This window comes from Emys orbicularis, chromosome 12 (assembly GCF_028017835.1).
Source record: "Emys orbicularis isolate rEmyOrb1 chromosome 12, rEmyOrb1.hap1, whole genome shotgun sequence".
Taxonomy (NCBI): domain Eukaryota; kingdom Metazoa; phylum Chordata; order Testudines; family Emydidae; genus Emys; species Emys orbicularis.
The window spans coordinates 35,248,937-35,274,712 of NC_088694.1; the positions used below are offsets into that span (position 1 = coordinate 35,248,937).

The window sequence follows — 25,776 nt, forward strand, 5'->3', positions numbered from 1 at the left end:
ATGTTCCTAAGTCAATGGAAAAACTCCCCTTCTCTTCTATGGGGCCATGATTTCACCCAGCAGATGCTGGATATGAGATATTGATGAGCCATCTGAATGAGGGATATCTTGGCTGATAAGGCAGGAACCTCTAAGGGGTATGAAAGGGGCTTGTGTGACACTGATCAGTGTAGCTGTTTGGCTAGACTGGGGATATCAGTTTCTCATTCAATAACACAGTGTTTGAACATGGACGTTAGGAACATCTTCCATAATATAATTAAAATTAACATCCCTGTGACGGGGAAAACACCACAGCAGCCCAATAATGTAGCATTTAATTTCAGAAAGGAGGACTACACAAAAATGAGGAAGTTAGTTAAACAGAAATTAAAAGGTAGAGCACCAAAAGTGAAATTCCTGCAAGCTGCGTGGAAACTTTTTAAAGACACATAATAGAGGCTCAACTTAAATGTATACCCCAAATTAAAAAACTTGGTAAGAGAACCAAAAAGTGCCACTGTGGGCAGGGGTGGATTAACAAATTTGCCGCCCCTAGGCTGTCAAAAAATTGCCACCTCCCCCCCCGCCAGCTCACCTCCGCTCCCCCGCGGCAAGCCGGGGAGGGAGGGGGGAGAATGGGAGTTGTGGCGCGCTCGGGGGATGGCGGCATGGAGCAGGGGTGAGCTGGGGCAGGGAGTGGTTCCCTGCCCCCCCCGCAAGAGTTACTCCCCGTGCCCGCCGGCCCCAGCTCACCTCTGCTATCCCCCGAACGCACCGCTACTCGCTTCTCCTCCCTCCCTCCCAGCGCTTTCGTGTGGCAAGCCTGGGAGGGAGGGGGGAGAAGGGGAGTTGCGGCGCGCTCGGGGGATGGTGGTGGCGGTGGAGCAGAGGTGAGCTGGGGTGGGCCGGGGAGTGGTTCCCGCCCCCCGTTACTCCCCGCTCACCTCTGCTCCGCCTCCTCCGAGCACGCTGCAACTCACTTCTCCCTCCCTCCCAGCGCGGCAAGCCTGGGAGGGAGGTGGAAGGAGGGAAGCGCGGCGCGCCTGGGGGAGGAGGCGGGCCGGGGATTTGGGGAAGGGGCAGAGTTGGGGAGGGGGCAAGAGCAAATTTGCCACCCCGGCAAATTTGCCGCCCTAGGCGTAGGCCTTGTTGGCCTAGACGATAATACGCCGCTGACTGTGGGTAAACAACAAAGTAAAAGAAACAGTGAGAGGCAAAAAGGAATCCTTTAAAAAGTGAAAGTTATATCTTAGTGAGGGAAATAGAAAGGAGCATAAACTCTGGCAAATGAAGTGTAAAACTATAATTAGGAAGACAAAAAAGAATTTGAAGAACAGCTAGCCAAAGACATAAAAAGAAATACCAAAAATAAAAAGTACATGAGACATGAGCCATCTCAAAATTTTTAACCAAATATATCTTCAAATGCATTTAATTGCTCTCTGTGGCAATAGGTTATTCTTTCTCTGGCTGTTAACTCAGACAGGTGTGAATATCACTGGCCTACTCTTTCATTTTTGCAAAATCCTCTGTGTGATGATCACTGCAGCCCACAAAAACCAAAGTCTTTGTGGCGGGGTTAAACCCAGCATAGCAGGTGAATAACCCAGGATACATTCCATTTACCCACATTTACCCTCAAGTACACAGCAGGTAAGGGGCAAAATCTGACCTAGGAATAGTCTTACTGGCTACTCATGTCTCATTTTGACTATTGTTCTGATTATATAATATTACATTTATTATAAAATGTTTTGGCTGTGATATAATATAATATGTAAACATTGGGCCCTAAATGACTTTCCCCAGGTCCCACAGGAAGTCTCTCGCAGAACCAGGAATTGAACCAGGCTGTCTTAAGTCTCAACCACTGAACTGTCCTACCACATAGACTATTCCCTGAGCTCAGTGTGGGGCAGAACACTTGCTTCTATTGCTACCTTTGTGTTGCCTCATGCTCTCAATGCAATCCATGAAAACAACAACAACAAAAACCCATAGAAATGTCAGGCTAGAAGGGACCTCAGGACACCATTGAATTCACCCCCCTGAACCAAGCGCTCCTAGACGATCCCTGACAAGTGTGCGTCTAACCTGCTCTTAAAAATCCTCCATGAGTCAGGATTTCACAACCTCCTTGTTAACCTTCTGGTAAATTTTCTTATGGTAAAGCTACAACAAACCTAACCCCGGTGAGGCTGACTCTTGAACCCCTGTCACTCTCTGTGCATGGAACTCCCATTAAAGCGAGGATCTGTACCTCAGACAGAAAAAAGTTCCTCGGCTTGGGATTTCCAAAGGCAGTTGGAAATGTAGGTGTTAGGCAGCCTGCTCTCCTTAGGAGCCAACCCAAACAGACATGCCGGTCTATCACCCTATTCTTCAGAGGAAGTGTCTGTGAGCTTTGGCTGATGAGTCCTCCTGGGTATGGGAAGAGAGCTGAAATACTCCAGTTCTATCCACAAACAAGTCCTTAGCCAGCCAGGAGAATGGTACCTTTCTCAGAGTGAGGCGCCGGAATCTGAGCTGGCTTGGCTTCTAAATAAGCGGGACAAGGTGTGGCGGGGCCAGGCAACCCCGCCTTAGCCCAGAAGGAGTTAAGCCCCAGGGACTAGAGGGAAGGGCCAGGCAACCCCGTCTTAACCCGGAAGGAGTTAAGCCCCAGGGACTGACAGCGGAAGTCCCGCCTCCCTGGGCGGACTGGGCATGCTCCAAGTGCTATAGGAGTATAAAGGGAGGGAGACCGGCTCAGTCTGGGGTGGAGCCTGTAGGCGCAGGACCTGCCGGGGAAGCTCCTGCGGCGGACCAGCCACAGCCGGTGACTACGCTGGGAAGAAACGCCGTCCACGGCCCGCCGGCGGCCCGGTGCTTAGAGGAGACCCAGGGGACGACCGAACTCGCCGAGCACCAAGTACCCGTCAACTCCTGGGAGACCCCTGCGGCGACTCTGGTAGGAAGGGACCCCGGGAGGGTGACAGAGTGGTACCTCCCCCCCCCCCCCCTGGGGAATCTCAGCGTGTTTCGGTCGGAACCCCCCCGCTGAGTTGGTAAAAAAGCCTCACGCTACCCTCCACCCGAGGGTCGCTTTTGGGGACTCTGGCCGCTAGGCCACGCTACCCTCCTCCCGAGGGTCGCTTTTGGGGACTCTGGCTGCTAGGCCACGCTACCCTCCTCCCGAGGGTCGCTTTTGGGGACTCTGGCCGCTAGGCCACGCTACCCTCCTCCCGAGGGTCGCTTTTGGGGACTCTGGCCTATAGGCCCTCCTGCCTGGTAGCCACGGGCTGGGTTCCAGACTCTTGCCGTTAGGCTGCGTCCCCTTGAGGCAAAGGGGACGTCATAGACTTTGGCCACTAGGCTATACAGCCCTGGATTAAAGGGCTAGTTGACAGACGGTGGCGGATAGTCCACGCCGCCCGCAACCTTAGGGGCGTGGACTGTCACACAAGGGAAGAGCTAGGAGTAGAAAGGGACAGTGCTCACAACCCTGGGTTCCATGACTAGGGTGCTACACGCTATGATAAATAACAGTAGCTCAGCCTCATTGTATTGGGGATGCAACTCTCTGGTCTGTGTTTTCAGACTGGGTGATCACAGTGGTTCCTTCTGGTCTTAATATCCATGAAATATCTATTTAGTAGAGAAATGTTGAAAACAGCCCTGTTGACCCTTAGGGCATGCTGCAGAGAGGATCTATGTGACAGGAAGTTTGGGAAACAAGATCCAAGGGCAAAAAACTCAAACACCACAAATTCAAATGAAAAATTAGCCATATTTGTTAACAGCAACGGTGATTAACTATCAGAACAAACTACCAAGGGAAGTGGTGGATTCACTTTCTCTTGATGTCTTCAAATTCTGACTGGATGCCTTCCTGGAGGATACGATGTAGTCAAATGTAAGTTATTAGATTCAAGATAGGGCAACTAGGTGAAATTTAATGGTCCCTGTTATACAGGAGGTCAGAATAGATGATCTAGTGATCCCTTCTGGGCTTAAAAATCTGTGCATCTAGGCCACATAGACAATCAATGTGAGTTAAGCTTCCAAATCATGTGGGCACTTTTGACATCCATCTCTCTCTCTCTCTCTCTCTCTCCCCACAGATACCCCTCTATCTAGCTAGCTATGTATAGGATTCAGGAAAGACTTACCCATTGTCTTCTCATTACTAAATTTAAACATATGCATACTTCATGAGTGCTCCAATTATTATTCTGATTATTTCCCCTCAATGTTAAACCCTGAGGATGTTTGTTTGTTTAAAAATCGTCTTCATAACATAAAAGATCTTTAAGAATAAATAAGGGAAAGCTACTGTCTGCAATGTATTCTCATAAATCACCAATAAATCCAGACCATAGGTTTGGATAGTCAGCAGTTGTTGCATTTTAGATGCTCAAATGTACTCATTCTCCACTGACTTTCCTTACAATTCCCACAGTGCCTAAAAGCACTTTCTGCCAAAGGTCGTGGATCATGAGGTCTTACACTCCTAATGTGTTCCTGAGCTGCTCATTCACACCGACAGAGTATATTAATTATTATTATTAAAAGGCCCTGTGAGGTCAGGAAGCATTTCTTATCCTCATTCTCTCTGCGTCATCCCCATTGCACTAAAGGGGACTGACGCAAACATGTCCAGATTTTTGTAGGAATTTAGGCTCCTAATAATCCAGATCGGCACCTAATAAGATTTTCTAAAGTGCCTGTCTCCATCAGAAATCAAAGAGAATTAGGGGTCAGGTTTTAAAGGGCATTCATGTGCCTAAAGATGTAGATTGGTGCCTAAATCCCATTGATTTCAAAGGATGTTAGGTTCCCTGGTGCTTTTGAAAATCCCACTAGGTGCCTAATCATCTTTAAAAATCTGGCCATGGTTGCTTAACTTGCTTAGGCACTTGTGAAAATCTGACTAGGAAACCGTATGCATCTTTAGATACCTAAATGCCTTTGACAATCTGGACCTACAGGACTTTATTAAAAAGGATTTATACTCCTAAATTAATTGGATGCATTTGAAATTCTTCCTATAAGTGACTCACCCTGGAAGTTTTTACTGGAGAAAGGAATTGAATCTTGCTTTTTTTTTTAAATCTCAGGATTGGGTGAGAACCATTGCATTATAGTTCCTCCAAACTACTAGATTATCTTACCCCTCTGTCTTAGATTGGGCATGTGAAATGTAGTTGCTCTTGCAGTCAAGGGGAGCACTGCGATTGACTTCAGTGGCTTCAGGATTGGGTCCTAAATCAGCCTGAGGCAAAACCCTTATTGTAATGGGGACAACCTCTTCCCAGCCACCCACCTCCACAGTGCCCCCTTCACCTCCTCGTTCCTCAGGCTGTAGATGATGGGGTTCAGCATGGGGGTGACCATGGTGTAGAAGAGGGACAGCAGCTTGTCATTCTCTGTGTGTGGCTGGATCTGGGACGCAGATACATTACCATGCTGGAGCTGTAAAAAAGCGTCACAACCACCAGGTGCAAGGAGCAGGTGGAGAAGGCTCTGTGCCTGCTCCCCAGGGAGAACATTTTCAGGACAGTGGTGATGATGCGGGCATAGGAGGTGAGGATGAGGGTGAAGGGGGTGGCGATGAAGACCACGGTGACCGTGATGTTGGACATCTTGTTGCGGGATGTGGTGGTGCAGACCAGCTGCAGCACCGGCGCCACAGTGCAGAAGAAATGGTCGATTTTGTTGGGGCCACAAAACGGGGAGGTGAAGACCAAGGTGGTTTGGATGAAGGAGATGGGAATCCCACTCAGCCAGGAGCCGGCCACGAGCCAGGTGCAAGACCTCCTCTCCGTGATGGCCACATAGTGCAGAGGGTGGCATATGGCCACATAGCGGTCATAGGCCATGGCAGCCAGGAGATAGCACTCAGCAGAGCCCAGGAGAAGGAAAAAAATACATCTGTGCTGCACAACCGATGAAGGAGATGGTGTTATCCCCACTGAGGGAGATGGTCATCATCTTGGGCAGGGTGACTGAGCTGTAGCAGATCTCCAGGAAGGACAAGTTCCCCATGAAGAAATGCATGGGGATATTGAGGGCAGGGTCAGCCAGTGTGATGAGAACAATGGGGCTGTTTCCCAGCAGGGTGAGAGTGTAAATAGCAAAACACACGAGGAAAGCAGCACCTGCCCTAACAGGCTACTCGAAAATCCCAAGATAATTAACGCACTCACGACAGTGCTGTTTCCCTGTGCAGGCTCCTCACAACTTGTGGTAGAGTTCATCTGTAAATTAACAAATACAGGATCGGATAAGTGACTTAGAAATAGCACAGAATAGCAGAGAGAGAGAGAGATGGGGGTGTATGGGGCTAGATAAATAGATTAGATTAGATAATGTTGGAATCAAGGATTAGAAATGGGTAAATCAACATACTAAGATCTAGAGAGATAAAGAGATGGGTGTGCATGGAAACAGAAAGAAAAACAAGGGTTAAGATCGATAGATAGCTTAGCATAGTAAGATCTAAACTTAGATAGATAAAGCATATGTTTATGTAAGTAAATTTTTCTCTCTTCCTTTCCAATTCACTGACTTTTTACTTTCTTTCTTTCTTTCTTTAACAAATGTAATTGCTGTGGGAAAGCTAATGTTATTAAATGAAGTTTGTAATTTCCCCCAAGGTTGAGGTAAAACTAGGAAATAAAGAATCAGGCAAGCCAAGAATGATGATATGTTGAAAATTTAATAAGGATACAGCAGGTATTTTAAAGATAATTGAGAAACATCAGGCAAAAGTATCTAATGTACCTTCCAAATCAAGAGCTCTCCTCTTATCATATTCCAGGGATCTATTCTATATAGTTTTGTAGACAGTGCTCATCACTGTGGTAGTACTAATCAATGAATATGTATGTCTTTAAATGCTTCTTTTTTAAGGCATCTTTGGCCTCCTTGTGGGATGGCCTCCCCAGAGGTGTAACTCAGTTAATTAATGGATGAAAAGAACTAAACAGTAATACTGCTTTCAGAGTCATTGGCATCCATCAGACAAATACACTCTCTCTTTAAATATTCTGTAGGCTAATGATTTAGTACCTCTGCTGGAATTTCTCTCGGTAAATAAGCAATGGTTTAATTTCCATACCTGATGCTGTGTGTCTCCTTGTAGTACTCCTTGTCTCTCCAACAAGCTGGCCAAACACAGCCACTTGGTTATAGGACTGTTCAACTTTCTTAGAATCATAGAATCATAGAATATCAGGGTTGAAAGGGACCTCAGGAGGTCATCTAGTCCAACCCCCTGCTCAAAGCAGGACCAATTCCCAGCTAAATCATCCCAGCCAGGGCTTTGTCAAGCCGGGCCTTAAAAACCTCCAAGGAAGGAGATTCCACCACCTCCCTAGGTAACACATTCCAGTGCTTCACCACCCTCCTAGTGAAATAGTGTTTCCTAATATCCAACCTAGACCTCCCCCAGCAACAGCTTTCACAGCATCTGAAACCTCAAAGCTATCCACACTGGATCTTTCAAAAGGAAAGTCAGTGGATCCATTCACAACAGAAAATGTCTGGCTGTTAGGAACTGAAACTTTCTTGATTAAATCACGTTCACACCCTTCAGTTGCAGTAAACTGCTTGCAAAGACTACCATGAGGACTCTTTTCCCTAGGCCTAGGGGCTTTTCTATGCAACAATTCACCCTTCACAGAAATTCTGCAGTTATCCTCTTCACCTAGGGCTTGCTCTAAAGGAACACTTTCCTGAGCAACAACAGACTCTTTCTGGGTCTCACTTACATCCAGAATCACCTCTGGCCTATCAGGCAGATTCCTACACAGGGAGATTCCTCCCCTTTCAGGCAAACGTATAGACTTCCTAGATAAAAGGTTAGAAGCATTCTTCTTCCCTTTGCCACACACAAATTCAGGAATCTTTTCCTTCAAGTTTCCACACCATCAGTAGGTAACACAATCAAATCACCTTTATGCTCTCCTTGTGTGCTGGTTAGGAAATCACCCTGATTAGACAGAGTTGCTACACCCTTTCCCAACAACATGCTAGCAACAGGCAAAATTCAAACACCAGAATTGTCTGGTCTCTGGGATTTTGCATAGACACTAACTGGATGTTACCTAGTTACAATGCCATTCTCCCTAGCAGCACAAAGTTAGGACCATTCCCTTCCTGGACTTTAGTTGAATCCAGAACCAACTTTGAGACAACTGCACTATTCCCAACATCACAGGCTGAAAGGCACCTTCTGTCTGCTCCACAGACAAAGAAGAGACGGAGACACATTCTCCTTTACCAGATACACAACTTGGATCTCATTTCCCTTGTCCCAGCACACATTCACAGACAACTGCTTGGAAACTGGGGTAGCTCTCTCCATAGGCAAGTCCAATACCCCTGACAGACACAGGCACATTTCCTTCACTGTCACCATTCTCCACACAAGTAACAGGTAAGGTATAGGGACACTCATCTTCCACTATCCTTGCCTTCCCAAACTGCTGACTAGATAAAGCCATCAGCTCACAAGGCTGCCTAGGCTCATCCAAACTTTCCTTACCAGGCACATTGCCACTCTCCACAGATAAACTGCTGCTCTTCTCACTACACTGAGCCACTTCCAGCAAATCACAGTTACCCTTTTCAGGTTCACTTTTACAAGCTGTACTTGCTAATAATCCATCACCCATCAAAAATCTACACTTTCCTTCCTCACTTAGGGTTTCAACCTGACCATCCACTTTAATCTGCTCCTGAGAAACATTTTCCTGACTTATGAGTTCTTTCTGTGCTTGATTTAATTCCAGATTCACTTCTGAGACATTAGACAAACATTCAGAAACTCCATTTACAGACAAACTGCTTTCTTGCACAGACAGCTATTTCCCACCAGGTTAGAATCCCCCTCTCCATGGCCATAGCAAAACTGGTTAAACATAGAAAACTGCTCAGAGTAATACAACATATCAACATGGACTTTCAAGAGGATACAATTTCTGCTGTTCTTCCATTGCTTTTTTGACTTGGAGCTGAAATCTGTCTGTCTCCTGTTGCATCTGGTGAGCTTTCTTCTTCCTTTCATCAGCTTCTCTCTCTATCTCAGCTATCTTTTGCTTTTCCAGCCATCGAATTTCTGCTAGCTTCTGTTTATGCTCATGTTGCAGTTTATTTGCTGCCTTTTGCATTCTATTTGCTTCTGCACCTTCGGTAGCATCAGGTAAGGGCTGTGCTCCTGTCTTCTGATCACTGGCCATTAACAGATCTCTCTGTTCTTGATTTGTAGCTTTCTTTCTAAAGCTTATCCTCCTTTCTGAACACAAATCTTTCAGGGCTTTTTTCTCAAGGCCCTCATATGGTCTTTGCTCACCCATTGCAACTGCTCTTTAACCAACCAAACTCTCACTTCTAAAATTCAAATTTGGATAGCGTGGGGTTGTGATCCAAAGCTTAATTGACCTGGTTCTGTGGATCCAAGCATGACTCCACCACTGTAACGATGCTGGTTCTGGTGAGACCCAACTGAGAGTGTCAATTCAGGACAAATTGCTTAAAGCAGGGCAGTTGCAGCCCAAGGCTGGGATTTCTATGCACATCAAGGGAAACCAAACCAGCCAAACAGAGAAGATTTTGGTTTTACCCCACTGGCTATCCATAAGTCACACAAGCAATTCCCTTAGATATTCCAGTTTCCCAGTATCACCACCAGTGCCACTCGTTATGGGGATGAATGGTTATGAAAACCAATGCCCCAGTAAAAGAAAAAAGGTTCTCTCCATCCCAAAGGACCAAGCCCCAGACCCAGGTCAATATACAAATCAGATCTTACCGACAAATCACGCCATTGCCAATCCTTTAGAATCTAAAATCTAAAGGTTTATTCATAAAAGGAAAAATATATAGATGAGAGCTAGAATTGGTTAAATGGAATCAATTAAATACAGTAATGGCAAAGTTCTTGGTTCAGGCTTGTAGCAGTGATAGAATAAACTGAAGGTTCAAATCAAGTCTCTGGAGTACATCCACAGCTGGGATGGGTCATCAGTCCTTTGTGTGGAGCTTCCGTTTGTAGCAAAGTCCCTCCAGAGGTAAGAAGCAGGATTAGATGGAGATGAGTCATTAGCCTTTTATAGTCTTTTCCAGGTGTCAGAACACTTCTTTGTTCTTACTGTGGAAAATTACAGCAAAATGGAGTTTGGAGTCACATGGGCAAGTCCCTGCATACCTTGCTGAGTCACAAGGCGTGTTTGCCTTCTCTCAATGGGTCAGTTTTATAGCTGATGGTCCTTAATGGGCCATCAAGTAGGCTAGGCAGAGCTGACACCAACTTGTCTGGAATGTCACCCAGAAGCATAGCATAAGTTTGAAATACAGACAGTTTAAAGCCAATATTCATAACTTCAACTACAAAAATGATACACACATATAGATAGCATAATCATAACCAGCAAACCATAACCTTGTCTTAGACACCTCATTTGACCCACTTATACAAGATTTGGTGTCACTACAGGACTTTGGCTGCAACAATGATCTATACGGTCCCAGTTCATGTCAATAACGTCACAGGGGGCCCTGTGTCCTTACAACAGGGAAGGAGGCTCAGTAGATCTCCGGCTCCTGTAGGTGGCTCGTCATGGCCACTAAGCTTTCAGCATCTCTGTCTTTTCTACTCCAGTGAGGGGCAGTGTGAGGTTTATGTCTCTATAAGCCAGGGGCATTTGGTAGGGGATCTTGGGCTCTCACACTCCACTGGGATCTGACCCTGGGCACTGTGTCAGGCACTAGCATGTGCCTCAAGACAGCTTCCCTCCACCATTTCCTACCATCTGTTTCCCTCCACAGTCTCAGGGTCCAACTTGAGATAGCAAAGGGGGAAAAATAGGGAGCAACTGAACCTTCAGCTCAGCTGGGCTCAGCTCATAGTCCCTTCCTCCCCAGCGGAGGCTTCTGTGGCAGCTTTGGTCACAAGCTCTCAGGACAGAGCTGCCTTTTTCCCCATTTGCCCCGCTGGAGTTGTCTGGCTCCTCTTGAGCCTGGTGGGATTGTCAACAGCAGCCTGTGCTGGTCTAATTCTGCTCCCACTGATTGGCGGTTTATCCATTGACGCTAGTGGGTCCATGCTCAAACTGAAACAGGTTAAAATCCCATCCCCTGTGGAAAACAACCTTTGCGGTTAACAGGTCAGGACTGGGTCCTACAGCCATATAAGAATGATGGCAGAAAGAACAGGGAGAGAGCTGAAGGAGAGGACAAGAAAAAAGAGAAGGAGACAGGAAGGTCAAGAGAATAAAATGGATCAGTAGAGATATGTGGACCTGATTTGGCATCACCAAGCACCTGTGGAGTCCTTTCCAACAGTGCAAAATAAGCTCAAGATAGCTTGAATGGCCATGTACTATTTACACTCTCCTTGCACAGGTGCCAAGTTACCAATGTGAAGGAAGAAATAGACTAGCCTAGACTAGATGAGACTAGACCCGTGTGTTCTTGTTTAGACTAGTCTTGACTAGAATCAAAATGTCTAAAATAGAATAGACCCATGTGTTCTCATTTAGACTAGAATAGAACCTGTTTTAGAAGAGAAGAGAATTGAATCCATGTGTTCTAGAATACAATAGACTCTTCTGTTCTAGTTAATAGAATAGAATGTACCCACCTATTCTAATTAGAATAGAATAAATAGAATAGAGCAGACCAATCTGTTCTAGTTTAACATAGAATAGGACAGACCCATCTGTACCGGTTAGTAGAATAGAGTATAATACTTCACAAGGTGCAAGGCAATAGACTATCAACCTCAATATTCCTATGAATCCTCTTCCTTGGATGTCCAGCCATTGAAGCTATGGTGTTATGCCTGAAATGTGACATTTACAGTCTAGAGCAGCGGTTCCCACACTTCTTTTCCCTGAGGCCCACTGGTGCAGCTGCAATAGGCACTGCGGCCAACTGTTAATACTTTTTGAGGAAAATTATTGATTTTAATTATTACATACATATAACTATAACACTGTAAGTAACCAATGTACATCTTTCCTCTGCATTTTAATATAAACAATTGTAATCTTTCCACAGCTAAAGAGAGAGAACGTCTATGGCCCTCTCCCCAATGGTACTGACCAGCTCCCCTCACATCTGACACCCTACGGCACCCCGGGAGCAACTGCCCTAGCCCCCAACTGCTGCTTGACCCAGCCCCCGTTTCTGATAAGTTCAATTGGTTCCCTCCTGCCTCTTTTACTAGCCCTGGGAAGGAGCACAAAGAGGGAGAGCAGTGATGGGGAAATGCCCCCAGCTGCTGCCTATGTGTAGGGAGCTGGTTGGGCATCCTGACATGCTCTGCTCAGATTACTATCAACCCAGCAGGCATTTTGCCAGGTGCTGGAGAGGGGCTGTTCTGTGCTCCCAGGGACTGCAGCCGAAACTCCAGCTTCTCCCAGTGCAACCATCAAGACCCAATGAAACCAGTACAAGGTACACACATTTGTGGGGAGGTTGGAGGAGTTGTAGGGCCATTTTCCCATCTCCCTCTAGATTGTTCCCTAGGAATTTGCACTAAAAAAACCCCAGTTTCCAGTGCAAACTCTTCTACTAAAACTACACTTTAAAAAAATGTCGAGAGCAAAATGTGCTGGTCAAACAGGGAGAACACAATTTTGTATAAAATTGAACAATAATCATCACAACACTGTTAACAAAATTGTTAAAAAAACACACATTGTGTTGTTGTTTTTAAAACAAAATAGTTGTCTGAATTTGAACACTATGTTGTGTTTTCAATTTCTTTAGTGTAAAATCTGAATTTCTGTGCTGTGTATTTAAAGACCCAATCCTACTCTCTACTAATTAGAAAAGAATTAAATACTGCAAACAAAAATATAAAATAACAGTTATATTATAACACTGAGGCAATGGGTACTCATCCAATTTGGCAAAGGAGAATCCAAACTTCCAGTATGTGTCATCATATTTTCTTACCACTTTCTTTATTTTTTTGGCTGGCTCATTTCCTTTCATACAAAACCTTCACTTGCAAACTACGGATTACATTTACATTCTGTACTCTTTGTTTTTGCTAAACTGCATGACGTAAACAATCAATCTGACAGGCCTCAATTTTCTGAGCCATTCTTACTTATGGAGTTGATCCACTGAAGACAACGGGACAAGTGACATGCGTAAAGATTATACAGCAGTGTCAGTGTCTGCAAGGCCATGCACTCCATGAGCAATGTGTTACATTTCAGCTGTGCAGAGCAAGGATCTCCTACGGCCGGGATCAGAAAGGGGAGTCCTCTGGCTGTGGAAGGTTGGTTCCATCAGGACAGTTGTTTGTACTGACTGCACAGAAAACACAGCGCCAACTCCCCAGGCTCAGCCCCTTCAGAGATGGAATCAGGGGAGACGCAGCCTGCCACAGAGAAGGACTGTGTAAATAGAGGGGAAAGAGGATGTACTAAGACAGATCACAGCAGCTGCTTGTCCATTCAGGTAGATGCAGGTGTCTTTGCTGAGAAGATCCAGATTTTTCAGAGTGAGAAGAGACAAGAACTTTAGCTTATGAATCTGTGTCCTGGCTGCTGAGCCCAGAGAAACAAGAGCTCATCGCTTCAAGCTTTGGCTGTTCTGTGGTTACAGGTGAGCACCATCTTCCTGACTGCGTTTCTATCCCACCTTCCAGAGAGGGGCATGAATGGGCTTTGTGAATATGAACAGTCTTAGCCTCACCATCCCACAGCAGTGAGTCAGTGTTCATAGCACCATTTAACAGTGAGAAAATTGAGATACATGTCTTGTGAAAGGTCCTTAGGTAGAGATCTGGCCCATTGAGTCCAATGGAGTTATGGTTCATTCACACCAGCCAGAGTTCTGGGTCAGTGTGACCAGGCCAAAGCCTGGAGTAGCATAATGGGAATCCAAACAAAGTGAAGCAGATAGAAAGGACCATAACAATGACATGTAAAATGTAAGGAGGAAACTAGCAGGATGGGAAAGGGTGGCTTGGCCCTTGGAGGGAGCTGGGCTCTGCCCCCACCTCTGCCTTGTCCTCTGAACCCAGCCAATAAGTTTAGGTTTGGGTGACAAGACGGTAGCTCAGGGATGGGGCTTCCTAAAAGAGGGAGGCAGCTGAGCTCCCCTACTCAAAGAGATGTGGGGACCTGTCAGAGAGCTGGGCCTGACACCCAGGGAAAGAGGAGAGGGCTGTAGAGTGATTTCTGCAGGGGATAACAGAGGGGATGCAGAGTCAGAGTGGAGTGGGAAAGAAACTCTCCCTAGCAGCAGTGAGGGGTAGGAGCAAACCCTCGAGAGGGAATGAGAGGACAAGGAGAGGCTTACTGGGAGATTCTGGCTCTGAGTGAAACCTTTATTTCAGGTCAATAGAGAAGACCTTGGAAGGGGAGGGTAATTCAAAGGCACTAACAGCGGAAATTTGTTTGACGGAGGGACGGGGGAAATGGAGGCAGCAGCAGGGTCTGATATGAGAAGAGGTTCGACTGCCAGAGGGAATTTGAAGAACAAGTGCTCCGAGTTAAAAGCAAGCAGCAAACTCTTTCAGTTTGTCTGAATCAGGAAACTGCAAGACTTCATGGATCCACTGAACTCTCAGGGAATAACGATAAGGACTAAAGCTGGTAGGAAATTTTCCAACACTCAGTTTCATCAGAAAATGACAATTTTGCAGAATGAAATGTTTCATAGAATCATAGAAGTGTCTGGATGGAAGGGACATCAAGAGGTCATCTAGTCGAACTCCCTGCGCCTAGACAGGACCAAGTAAACCTAGCCCATCCCTGACAGATGTTTGGCCAACCTGGTCTTAAAAACCTCCAGTAATGGGGAGTTCACAACCACCCTTGGAAACCTAGTCCACAGCTTAAGAACCCTTAGAGATAGAAAGATTTTCCTAACATCTGACCTAAATCTCTGTTACAGCAGACTAAGCCCATTACTTGTTGTCCTACCTTCCGTGGACATGGAGAACAATTTATCCCCATCTTCTTTCTAACAACCTTAACGTATTTGAAGACTGTTATCATGTCCCGCCTCAATCTTCTGTTCTCAAGATTAAACAGAGTCCATTTTTGTCACCTTTCTTCATAGGTGAAGTTGCCTAAACTCTTTATCATTTTTGTTGCTCACCTTTGGACTCTTCTCATGGTTCTCCACAACTTTCCTAATGTGTGGTGCTCAGAATTGTACCCCATACTCCAGCTAAGTCCTCGGCTTCACCACATAGAGAGGGATAATTACCTCTCGTGTCTTACATATGACACTCTTGTTAATACCCCTAATCATTTTCATTGTCCTTCTCTGCACCTCTACTAGTTCTAATATATCTTTGATTGAGATGGGGCGACCAGAACTGCACTCAGTATTCAAGGTGTGGGTGTACCATGGATTGATATAATATCATTATAATATATTCTGTTTTATTATCTATCCCTTTCCTGATGGTTCCTAACATTTTGTTAGCTTTTTTGACTACTGCTGCAGATTGAGCGGATGTTTCAGAGAACTATCCACGATTCCAAGATCTTTCTTAAGTGATAACAGCTCATTTTATGTGTATATTTGGGATTATATTTTTCCAATGTGCATTACTTTGCATTTATCAACATTGAATTTTATCTGCCATTTTGTTGCCCAGCCAGATCCCTTTGTAACTGTTGTGACATCCGTTGTTTGTATCACCACTTTCCTGAGAACCCCTTCACCACAGAGAGACAGAAGTCATTTTTCAGGGCTCCTCTCACAGTGTGCAGTTTTAGGCCTGAGACACATGGCCCAATGTCTAAATTTAGACAATGTAAAAGCTGGTCACCAGGAGAGGGAAAGGAGATTTTGCACCTTTATGGAATTAACTGATGACAGTTGATGAACTGTTAACTCGGTGTTCTTCTGATTCGATGGCAAAGTTTGTTTTTTTTGTTCCTAATGTCATCCCATGGCCGACACTGAATGGAGAAATCAAACGGCCATCACAGAATTCATCTTCCTGGGATTCGGGGATCTCCCTGAGCTGCAGCTCCTTCTCTTCCTGCTGTTCCTAGTGATCTACATTGCAACCATGGCTGGCAAAGTCCTCATTGTTGCTCTAGTTGTGACTGATCAGCACCTTCACACCCCCATGTACTTCTTCCTCGGGAACTTGTCCTGCTTGGAGACCTGCTACATATCCACTGATCTCCCCAGGATGCTGGCCAGCCCTGACTGGGGACAGGACCATTTCAGTCCATTACACAATTGTACTTTTTTGGTGCTCTGGTAGGTATGGAATACTATCTGCTAGAAGCGATGTCTTGTGATCGGTATTTAGATACATCAAGAGTGCTAAAGAAAATGTTCTTGCTTTGCTACACGGTCCTGACTCCCCTGGTAAACCCCCTCATCTACAGCCTGAAAACAGATATTTCAAGGAAGCCTTGAGCAAAGTCACCAGTAAATATGTGGCTTTCACAACGAATTTAGAGAATGCTAGATAATAACTAAGGTCCCGGTTTTTAAGGTGTTTAGACACCAAGTGGGATTTTGAAGTCAATGTGTTATGCACCAAGTTTCTTTTGAAACTCCCACTAGGCACCTAAGTTACCTTTGATAATCTGGCCCTTAGCCAGAGGTTTTCAAAGCTCCCTGGGTGATCTGGACAAAAAGCCTCTATTGAAATTAATTTGAAAATTCCCATTGAAAATCTCAGCATTCATGTTAAAAAATAAAGCAGATAATCTACATGGAGTTACTGAGGCAGAGCTTTTTATGGTCCCTCCCTGTCTCCATTTAATAGAGGGCACAAGAAAGTGAGGTTGTGGACAGCTCTGTCAGCTTCTCATGTCCAGCACTGACACATACAGGATGGTGGTGTCTTTTCTCTTTGGGGTGGCTTAACATTCACGTTGGGTGAGGAGGGTATGTAGCATCTGAGAATGCACAGAGCTGACAAGGAATGTAAGTTACACAAACCACTAAATATCTAAGCAAATCCCTGGCTGTAACCCCAGCTGTACATTGTTTCTCTATTGTTTGCAGTGTTGTTGTAGCCATGTTGTTCCCAGGATATTTTTTCTCTCTATTCCATAAGAAAAGCTTGTAACCAATGCCAGAAAATGTAATACAAATAAAACATAAGGAATGATGTTATCATCAGGTTGGTTGCTTCAAATGATATCTTATGCCTCTAAAGACACAACAGAGAATCCAACCGGAGCTCAAGTCTCTGTTGTCCAATTAAGGGAAAGGACTGGTCTGGGATCTGGCTAAACATTTTTGCCCCATTATGGAGTAGGCACCATCAGAGTGAACAGAATTTCCATGACATTTTTATTTTCAGGAAAAAAGTCCATTTTTTTCACCAAAATTAATAATTGGGCAAAATAAAAAAAAATAGTCCCTAGATGTAACATATCCACCACCATTTCCCTTGACTCTTTGTAAGGCAGGGGAAGTGCTTATTCATCCTTTCCTCAGGCTGCACACTGAAAGCTACTGCTTTGCTGGAAAATTAACCTAAATTTGAATTAAGACACACGCAGTGAATGGCCTGAATTCGTGGATTCATGTGACTGCATCAGAATCTTGGCTTCCATTTAAAATCAAGTTTCTAGGGGTTTTTTGTTAGAATGAAAAAGCCTGAAAATGGCTACCAAGTGTAACTGAGACAGTGACGTCTGCCTGAGTGTGCAGAGAGACGGAGACAATAGCTCTCTGAGGAGGGAGTTGCCCTGAGTGTAACCAATGCAGCAACTCCTGTCTGAGTCAGTGGAGAGACTGAGACAATCGCTCTTTGGGGAGGGGAGAAGCTGGCTTAAATGTAACCAACACAGCAACATCGGCCTGAGTGTGCAGAGAGCCTGAGACAATAGCTTTCAGTTGGGGGAACTTCACCATTCATGTCAATGGAGTGTTGGACCCACTAGCCTTGGGAGGACCCCACCAACCATATCTTATCACACGACACTGTGAGTGCAGAAGGAGGTGAAGATCACAGTGCGCCCAGCCTCACCCCCACTCCCAAAGCCAGTGGGTCCAACATGCCACTGAAATAAATCGTGCAATTCTCCCTACAGAGAGCTATTGTCTTAGGATCTCTGCACACTCCGGCAGATATCACTGTCTAAGTTACAGTTGGGACTGGGAGCCATCCTCAAGCTTTTCACTGTAACTAAAAAAGCTACAAATATGTTCTTAAATTAAAGCCAAGATTCTGTTCTAACCATTTGACTCTGGGAATTCAGGTAATAGAATCATAGAAGATTAGGGTTGGAAGAGACCTCAGGAGGTCATCTAGTCCAACCCCCTGCTCAAGGCAGGACCAACAGCCACTAAATCATCCCAGCCAGGGCTTTGTCAAGCTGGGCCTTAAAAACTTCTAAGGATGGAGATTCCACCACCTCCCTAGGTAACCCATTCCAATGCTTCACCACCCTCCTAGTGAAATAGTATCTCCTAATATCCAACCTTGACCTCCCATCTTGAGACCATTGCTTCTTGTTCTGTCATCTGCCACCACTGAGAACAGCCAAGCTCCATCCTCTTTGGAACAGTTGAAGGCTGCTATGAAATCTCCCCTCACTCTTCTCTTCTGCAGACTAAATAACCCCAGTTCCCTCAGCCTCTCCTCGTAAGTCATGTGACCTAGCCCCCTGATAATTTTTGTTGCCCTCTACTGGACTCTCTCCAATTTGTCCGCATCCCTTCTGTAGTCGGGGGACCAAAACTGGATGTAATACTCCAGATGTGGCCTCACCAGTGCCGAATAGAGGGAAATTATCACTTATGTCGATCTGCTGGCAATGCTCCTACTAATGAAGCCCAATATGCCCGTTAGCCTTCTTGGCAACAAGGACGCACTGCTGACTCATATCCAACTTTTCATCCACTGTAATTCCCAGGTCCTTTTCTGCAGAGCTTCTGCTTAGCCAGTTGGTCCCCAGCCTTTAGTAGTGCATGGGATTCTTTCATCTTAAGTGGAGGACTCTGCACCTGTCCTTGCTGAACCTCATCGGATTTCTCTTGACCCAATCCTCCAATTTGTCTAGGTCACTCTGGACCCTATCCCTACCCTCTGGCATATCTACCTCTTCCCCCCAGCTTAGTGTTATCTGCGAACTTGCTGAGGGTGCAATCCATCCCATCATCCAGATAATTTAATAAAGATATTGAACAAAACCGGCCCTAGGACCGACCCCTGGGGCACTCCGCTTGATACTGGCTGCCAACTAGATATTGAGCCGTTGATCACTACCAGTTGAGCCTGACAATCTAGCCAGCTTTCTATCCAATTTATAGCCCATTCATCCAATCCATACTTTTTTAACTTGCTGGCAAGAATACTGTCGGAGATCATATCAAAAGCTTTGCTAAAGTCAAGATATATCACGTCCACTGCTTTCACCATATCCACAGAGCCAGTTATCTCATCACAGAAGGCAATCAGCTTGGTCAGGATTGACTTGCCCTTGGTGAATCCATGTTGACTGTTCCTGATCACCTTCCTCTCCTCCAAGTGCTTCAAAATGGTTTACTTGAGGACCTGCACCATGATTTTTCCAGGGATTGAGGTGAGGCTGACTGGTCTGTAGTTCCCCTGCTTCTCGTTCTTCCCTTTTTTAAAGATGGGCACTATATTTGCCTTTTTCCAATCATCCAGGACCTCCTCCGATCACCACAAGTTTTCAAATATAATGGCCAATGGCTCTGCAATCACATCAGCCAACTCCCTCAGCACCCTCAGATGCATTAAATCTGGTCCCGTGGACTTGTGCATGTCCAGCTTTTCTAAATAGTCCTTAACTTGTTATTTCACCATTGACGGCTGCTCAACTCCTTCCCATACTGTGTTGCTCAGGACAGCAGTGTGGGAGCTGACCTTGTCTGTGAAGACGGAGGGAAAAAAAGCATTGAGTACTTTAGTTTTTTGCACATCATCTGTCACTAGGTTGCCTCCCGCATTTATTAAGGGTCACACACTTTCCCTGACCTTCTTCTTGTTGCTAACATACCTGTAGAAACCCTCCTTGTTACCCTTCCATCCCTTGCTAGCTGCAACTCCAGTTGTGTTTTGGCCTTCCTGATTACAGCCCTGCATGCTTGAGTCATATTTTTATACTCCTCCCTAGTCATCTGGCCAAGTTTCCATTTCTTGTAAGCTTCCTTTTTGTATTTAAGCTTGCCGAAGATTTCACTGTTAAGCCAAGCTGGTCACCTGCCATATTTGCTATTCTTTCTGAACATCAGGATGATTTGTTCCTGCGCCCTCAATAAGGCTTCTTTAAAATGCAGCCAGCTCTCCTGGACTCCTTTCCCCCTCATATTAGCCTCCCAGGGGATCTTGCCCATCAGTTTCCTAAGGGTCCTTCCTGTATAATGAGTTACATATTCATGATCCCCTAAATTTTTCCAGATAATGGCCAACTAGAACCTGCTTCCCAGAGTCAATAATTCAATTTGTATTCCTCCCAGTTAGAGCTGTTGAGGGGGATTTTTCTGAGAAAATTGTTGAAAGAAAACAACTGATTTTGTCTGAATATTTCCACTTGTTTCTCTATTTTTGTTGAAAAAAAAATGTTTTCAGTTTTGGGGTATTCCCCCATCCACTTTCACATTTCAACTTTGCCCGCCTTTTCACCCTGTCTTTAGGGTGGGTCAGCTTGTTCCTTGTTATCTGTGTGGAATGTTCCAGTATCAGAGTGTCCTGGTACCATGTTTATATTTCTAGTATCCAATACACTATAGTTATATGTTTATGCAGCATCAGCCCTATCCTTGCCAAATTCTGTGAGCAGGACCTGCCTCTGGCTCACAGCCTCGCTTTGCTTTATGCTAGCAAAGTCTTGAATATTACTTTAGTTCAGGCCTCAGGCCTCATACCAGGTCTCAGATACCAAGGTTTAGATCTCAGGGCCTCCTCTTATCACAAGTGCTTTGGCTTGCATAGAGTGCTTCCTCCTTGCAGTCATGGCTTATGACCATTACCTAGCCATATGCAACCCACTCAGCTATACGATTATGATGAGTTTCAGGATCTGCCTTCAGCTGGTATCTACCTCCTGGGTTACTCGTTTCTCAGCCACTGCTTTAGTAGCGGGGATGGTTCCCCAGCTAAGCTTCTGTGGCCCCAATGAAATTAATAATTTCTTCTGGTGGAAATTATCATTCTGGTCTCCTGCTCCCTGGTATGCCTTGCCCTTTTCCTCTTCATTGTTGTGTCTTACATTCTTAGCCACGCGGCCATCCTGTGAATTGCCTCCTCTGCCAGGAGTCAGAAGGCCTTTTCCACCTGTGCCTCTCACCTGCTGGTGGTCTATAAAACCATGACTGGTGTGGAGAAAGTGAATAAGGAAGTGTTATTTACCCATTCACATAACACAAGAACCAAGAGTCACCCAATTAAATTAATAGGCAGCAGGTTTAAAACAAACAAAAGGAAGTATTTCTTCACACAACACATAGTCAACTGTGGAACTCATTGCCTGCAGATGTTGTGAAGGCCAAAAGCATAACTGGGTTCAAAAAAGAATCAGATCAGTTGATGGAAGATGCTGATGGAAAACAAGAGTTACTGTATTTTCAAACTTCTACCACTATTAACCAGTAGTGTGCAGATCATATGGATATCAAGTTGGGGCAGAAAAAATTGTGCAAAAATAGCCAGTTGAGGTAAAGCAGCAGATTATGACACTGAGTGCAGCAGCAAGTGCTTAACCACAGTGTTGGCGTGTGTCCAAAATCTTAACTATAAAAATAACAAGAGCAAGGAAACCACAGAGATAAAGAGAGTGAGAGAGAGAGAAGATACTGCTTGAGAATTGCTAGCAAAACATTCTCCCCAGACGACCCGCAGACGACTGGCCATCGGAAGAGGGACGCTGCCAATTCAGCATCACCTCTGACTGTATGTAATTGCGATTCATGGTGCTTCTAGCTAACTGCAATAGGGATTTTTGTGTTAATAAAAGGTGCTGTGTGTTTGAACTGTGACCACCCTACTATAGTGAAACTCTTGGAAGGGTAACAAAGGATATGTCCATCAATGGCTATTAACCAAGATGGTCAGGGATGCAACCCCAAGCTCTGAGTGTCCCTAAACCTCTGTTTGCCAGAAGCTGGGAATGGGTGACAGGGGATGGATCACTTGATGATTGCCTATTCTGTTCGTTCCCTCTGAAGCACCAGGCATTGGCCACTGTCGGCAGACAGGATACTGGGTTAGGTGGACCATTGGTCTGACCCAAATAATGTGAACCGCTGTTCATATGTTCTTATGTCTCACTACACCTGCAACAGGTGTTAGTCTTGGAGGAAGGGGCTAACAGGGGGAAAGACCAGCTCAGTTGGAGGGGTCGAAGTGGGGTGCAGATCTCCAGCTCTCACCCTATGAGAGAGATCTGTCTGGGAGCAGGACCTGACTATAGATGGGTTCTGGCCAGACCCTCTCTGAGAGAGGTGGGAATGACATGGGCAGAGCTGGCCTAAGGGAAAATGGCTCCCTGGGTGAACTTGTACTTTGGTGTCCCTGGCCCCCGTAAGTGCTGCCCCATTGCCCTTGGCCCCCCTGAACTCCCTGGGCTCCCTAACCCCCATCAACTATGGGCCCCACTTCCTCCCCTCCACCAGTGGTTAATTTGTATTGGAAGGGGTGCTGGGGCTCAGCCCCAGCACAAATTAAGCACTAGCTGGGCTGTTGGAGAGCGGCAGCTGATGGCCAGGTGCCCAGCTCTGAGGCTATACCGCTGTCGGCAGCAGCAGCAGCAGCACAGAAGTAAGGGTGGCATGGTATATGGTGTATTGCCACCCTTACTTCTATGCTGCAGCTGCAGCACATGATGCCTGGCGCTTGGCCTGTAGCTCAAGGCGGGCTCCGCACTGTCACACAGAGGCTGCATCTTGCTGGCAGATGCCAGGGCCATCCCTCAGACTTCTGACCACTTCTGGCTCACTAGAGGCGCCGTTTCAGATTTTGGGAGTGGGGGAGGGCAATTTTAACCGTGATTCCAGGGGCTACTTAGGCACCTGAAAACTCTAGTGGTGTTTTTGAAGAAAATAACTTAGAAATTAGCTGAATGGAGCACTGTATCCAGTTCCTCATATTTTAAGTTTATATGTAAATTTAGAACAATCAGGAGATAATATAACAAGATATTCCCAATCCCAAACCTTGAGGTATCAGTTCTGGAGCTTTATCACAGAGATCAGAAACACAAGTTTGATACTTTATACACTATCTTTAGTAGAGATACATAAAATAAATGAAATCTGCTTAAAATCTGCTTACTTTTTCTAACAGACACACTCTGTGTTACTGTCATTATATACTCTACATTAGTCAATTGTTTTTTACTCCACTAAAAAAAGTATTTACTTAATTTTAACATAGAAAATTAAGGTTTTTTTTCCTCTTTTATTAAGAACAGACATTTATTTTTCTAATTATTTTGGCATTTATGTTTACCAATCACAATTATGTACATGACTCACTAATATTTGACTCCATCATTACTATTACTATTAGACTTGGAACCACATTTATTTTTGTATGAATTTTAAGCTATTTTACAGTTATAACTAAAAATACAATTTGAAAATAAGCGACCTTAATCTGCACAGTGTTGAAAGCTATGTGTTTAGCTATTTTTTTTTAAACTGGCACTGCTAAGGTGAGTACAAGCTAAAGTTACTTTCTAAAAGATAGTTATTTGATTGTACCACTTTAAATAATGAATGACAAAGCACAATATGGTGATAAAAGTAAAAACGATAATTACTCCAGCCAGGACAGGTCAGGCATTTTAGAACTCAGAAAATTAAATTTAAGCATAAGAGAGAAACAAAACTATGAAATGCACAGACCAGTCAAAAAACTAAAATAATAGGATTGTAACCCTTAATGAACTTTGAAAGAATAAAATTACAGGGAATATATATGCACTGCACATTTCATAGAATCACAGAATCATAGGGTTAGAAGGGACCGCTCTCTATACCTACATCCAGGTCATTAATAAAGATGTTAAACAACACAGGACCCAGAACAGATCCCTGTGGAACCCCACTTCAGACCTCCCTCCAATCTGACATAATTTCATTAATAATTACTCTTTGTTTGTGGTTGTTTAACCAATTATGTGTCCACTTAATGGTAGGTCCACCAAGCCCACATGTCTCTAGCTTACTTATCTGAATGTCATGTGGCACTGTGTCAAAAGCCTTGCTGAAGTCCAGGTATATTATATCCACTGCATTCCCCCTATCCACCAAATCAGTTACCCTGTCAAAGAAGGAAATCAAGCTGATTTGGCATGACTGGTTCCTGGTAAATCCATGCTGGCTGCTAGTGCTCACCGCTTCATCCTCCAGGTATCCACAAATTGAATGTTTTATATGTTGCTCTAGGAACATCCCAGGTACTGAGGTCAGTGTGACTGGTCTATAGTTCCCCAGCTCCTCCTTTCTCCCCTTTTTAAAGATGGGCACTACGTTAGCCCTTCTCCAGTCTTCTGGGAACTTTCCTTCCATCCATGAGTTTGTAAATATTTTTTGCCAGTGGCTCTGAGATTTCTTCAGCTAATTCTTTTAGAATAGCATCCAGCCCCTGTGATTTGAATTAATTGTTTTAGTTTTTTGCAATGTAGATGTACCCCAGGAGTCCTTTAAACGTATCAGCCCTTGATGAGTGTGGGGATGATCTGTATAATTTTTAATCTGTATCCTAAAATGTGGCTTATGTATTGGATTTCTGTGAGGCTATCAGAGGGCAGCAGACAGTTACAGCACACTCATCCACAGGGAGACACAATAATGAATGACAAGTCATTAAGGCCAAATGGGTCTAATTAGCCAAAAAAGCAAAGCTTTAGATACGGTCTCCACAGTATTCTTGCCAGCAAGTTAAAGAAATATGGGTTGGATGAATGGACCATAAGGTGGATAGAAAGCTGGCTAGATTGTCGGGCTCAACGGATAGTGATCAACGACTCAATGTCTAGTAGGCAGCCGGTATCAAGTGGAGTTCCCCAGGGGTCAGTCCTGGGGGCCAGTTTTGTTCAACATCTTTATTAATGATCTGGATGAAGGGATGGATTGCACCCTCAGCAAGTTCACAGATGACACTAAACTGGGGGGAGAGGCAGATACGCTGGAGGGTAGGGATAGGGTCCAGAGTGACCTAGACAAATAAACAAGAAGCAATTGTCTCAAGTTGCAGTGTGGGAGGTCTAGGTTGGGTATTAGGAAACACTATTTCACTAGGAGTGAAAAGGAAAAGGAACAAAGAATGTTATTAAACTAAAGGTCTTAGTATTTTATATTTTAAATGCATAGTGTTTTCTTTTTCTTCTTCTGTATCTTTGATAAACGGTTCTAACAATTCTTAATGGTGTGTTTGCCATGGAACTAACCAGGCTGAGGTTTCTGTACTCAAAACTCATACCATGTTTAGCTATTTAGTGTCATGCAGCAACAGGATCATGTGAACATCTATTACTCTCTTGTCCCATTTATTCCAAACAACATTTGTTTCTGTACCGTCCTCTTAAGAATGTCTAACTTAGCATGTCTCACCACACCTGCAGGGTGATTCCTGTACACAGGGTAGTGTACCTACTCCTGCACTAAGAGGGGAAGAATTGCACAAGATTCCACCCCAAAACAGGGAAGGGCAAGGGGCCCAAGATAGAAGGAGTGTGCTTTTGTAGGGTGACAAATGTCATTGCCTTGTTGCGGCCTCTCTTCACCTTGGAAGAAGCCCCACATGAGCCACCTCTCACTATTCATGCTAGTTACCTGCTCTCCTCGTTGCAAACATGTCCCATGCCATCCACCTTGTGTGTA

The 25,776-nt window shown here is 44.8% G+C and overlaps 1 protein-coding gene across 1 annotated transcript in view; it reads right to left on the minus strand.

Moving 5' to 3' along the window:
• The window catches only part of LOC135886051 (cytosolic phospholipase A2 gamma-like), a 979,292-nt gene that overhangs the window by 802,776 nt on the left and 150,740 nt on the right, over nt 1-25,776 (minus strand). The window contains 2 exon segments of the mRNA XM_065413941.1: nt 5,288-5,406; nt 5,454-5,900. Of these exon segments, the coding sequence (XP_065270013.1) occupies nt 5,288-5,406; nt 5,454-5,900 (566 nt within the window).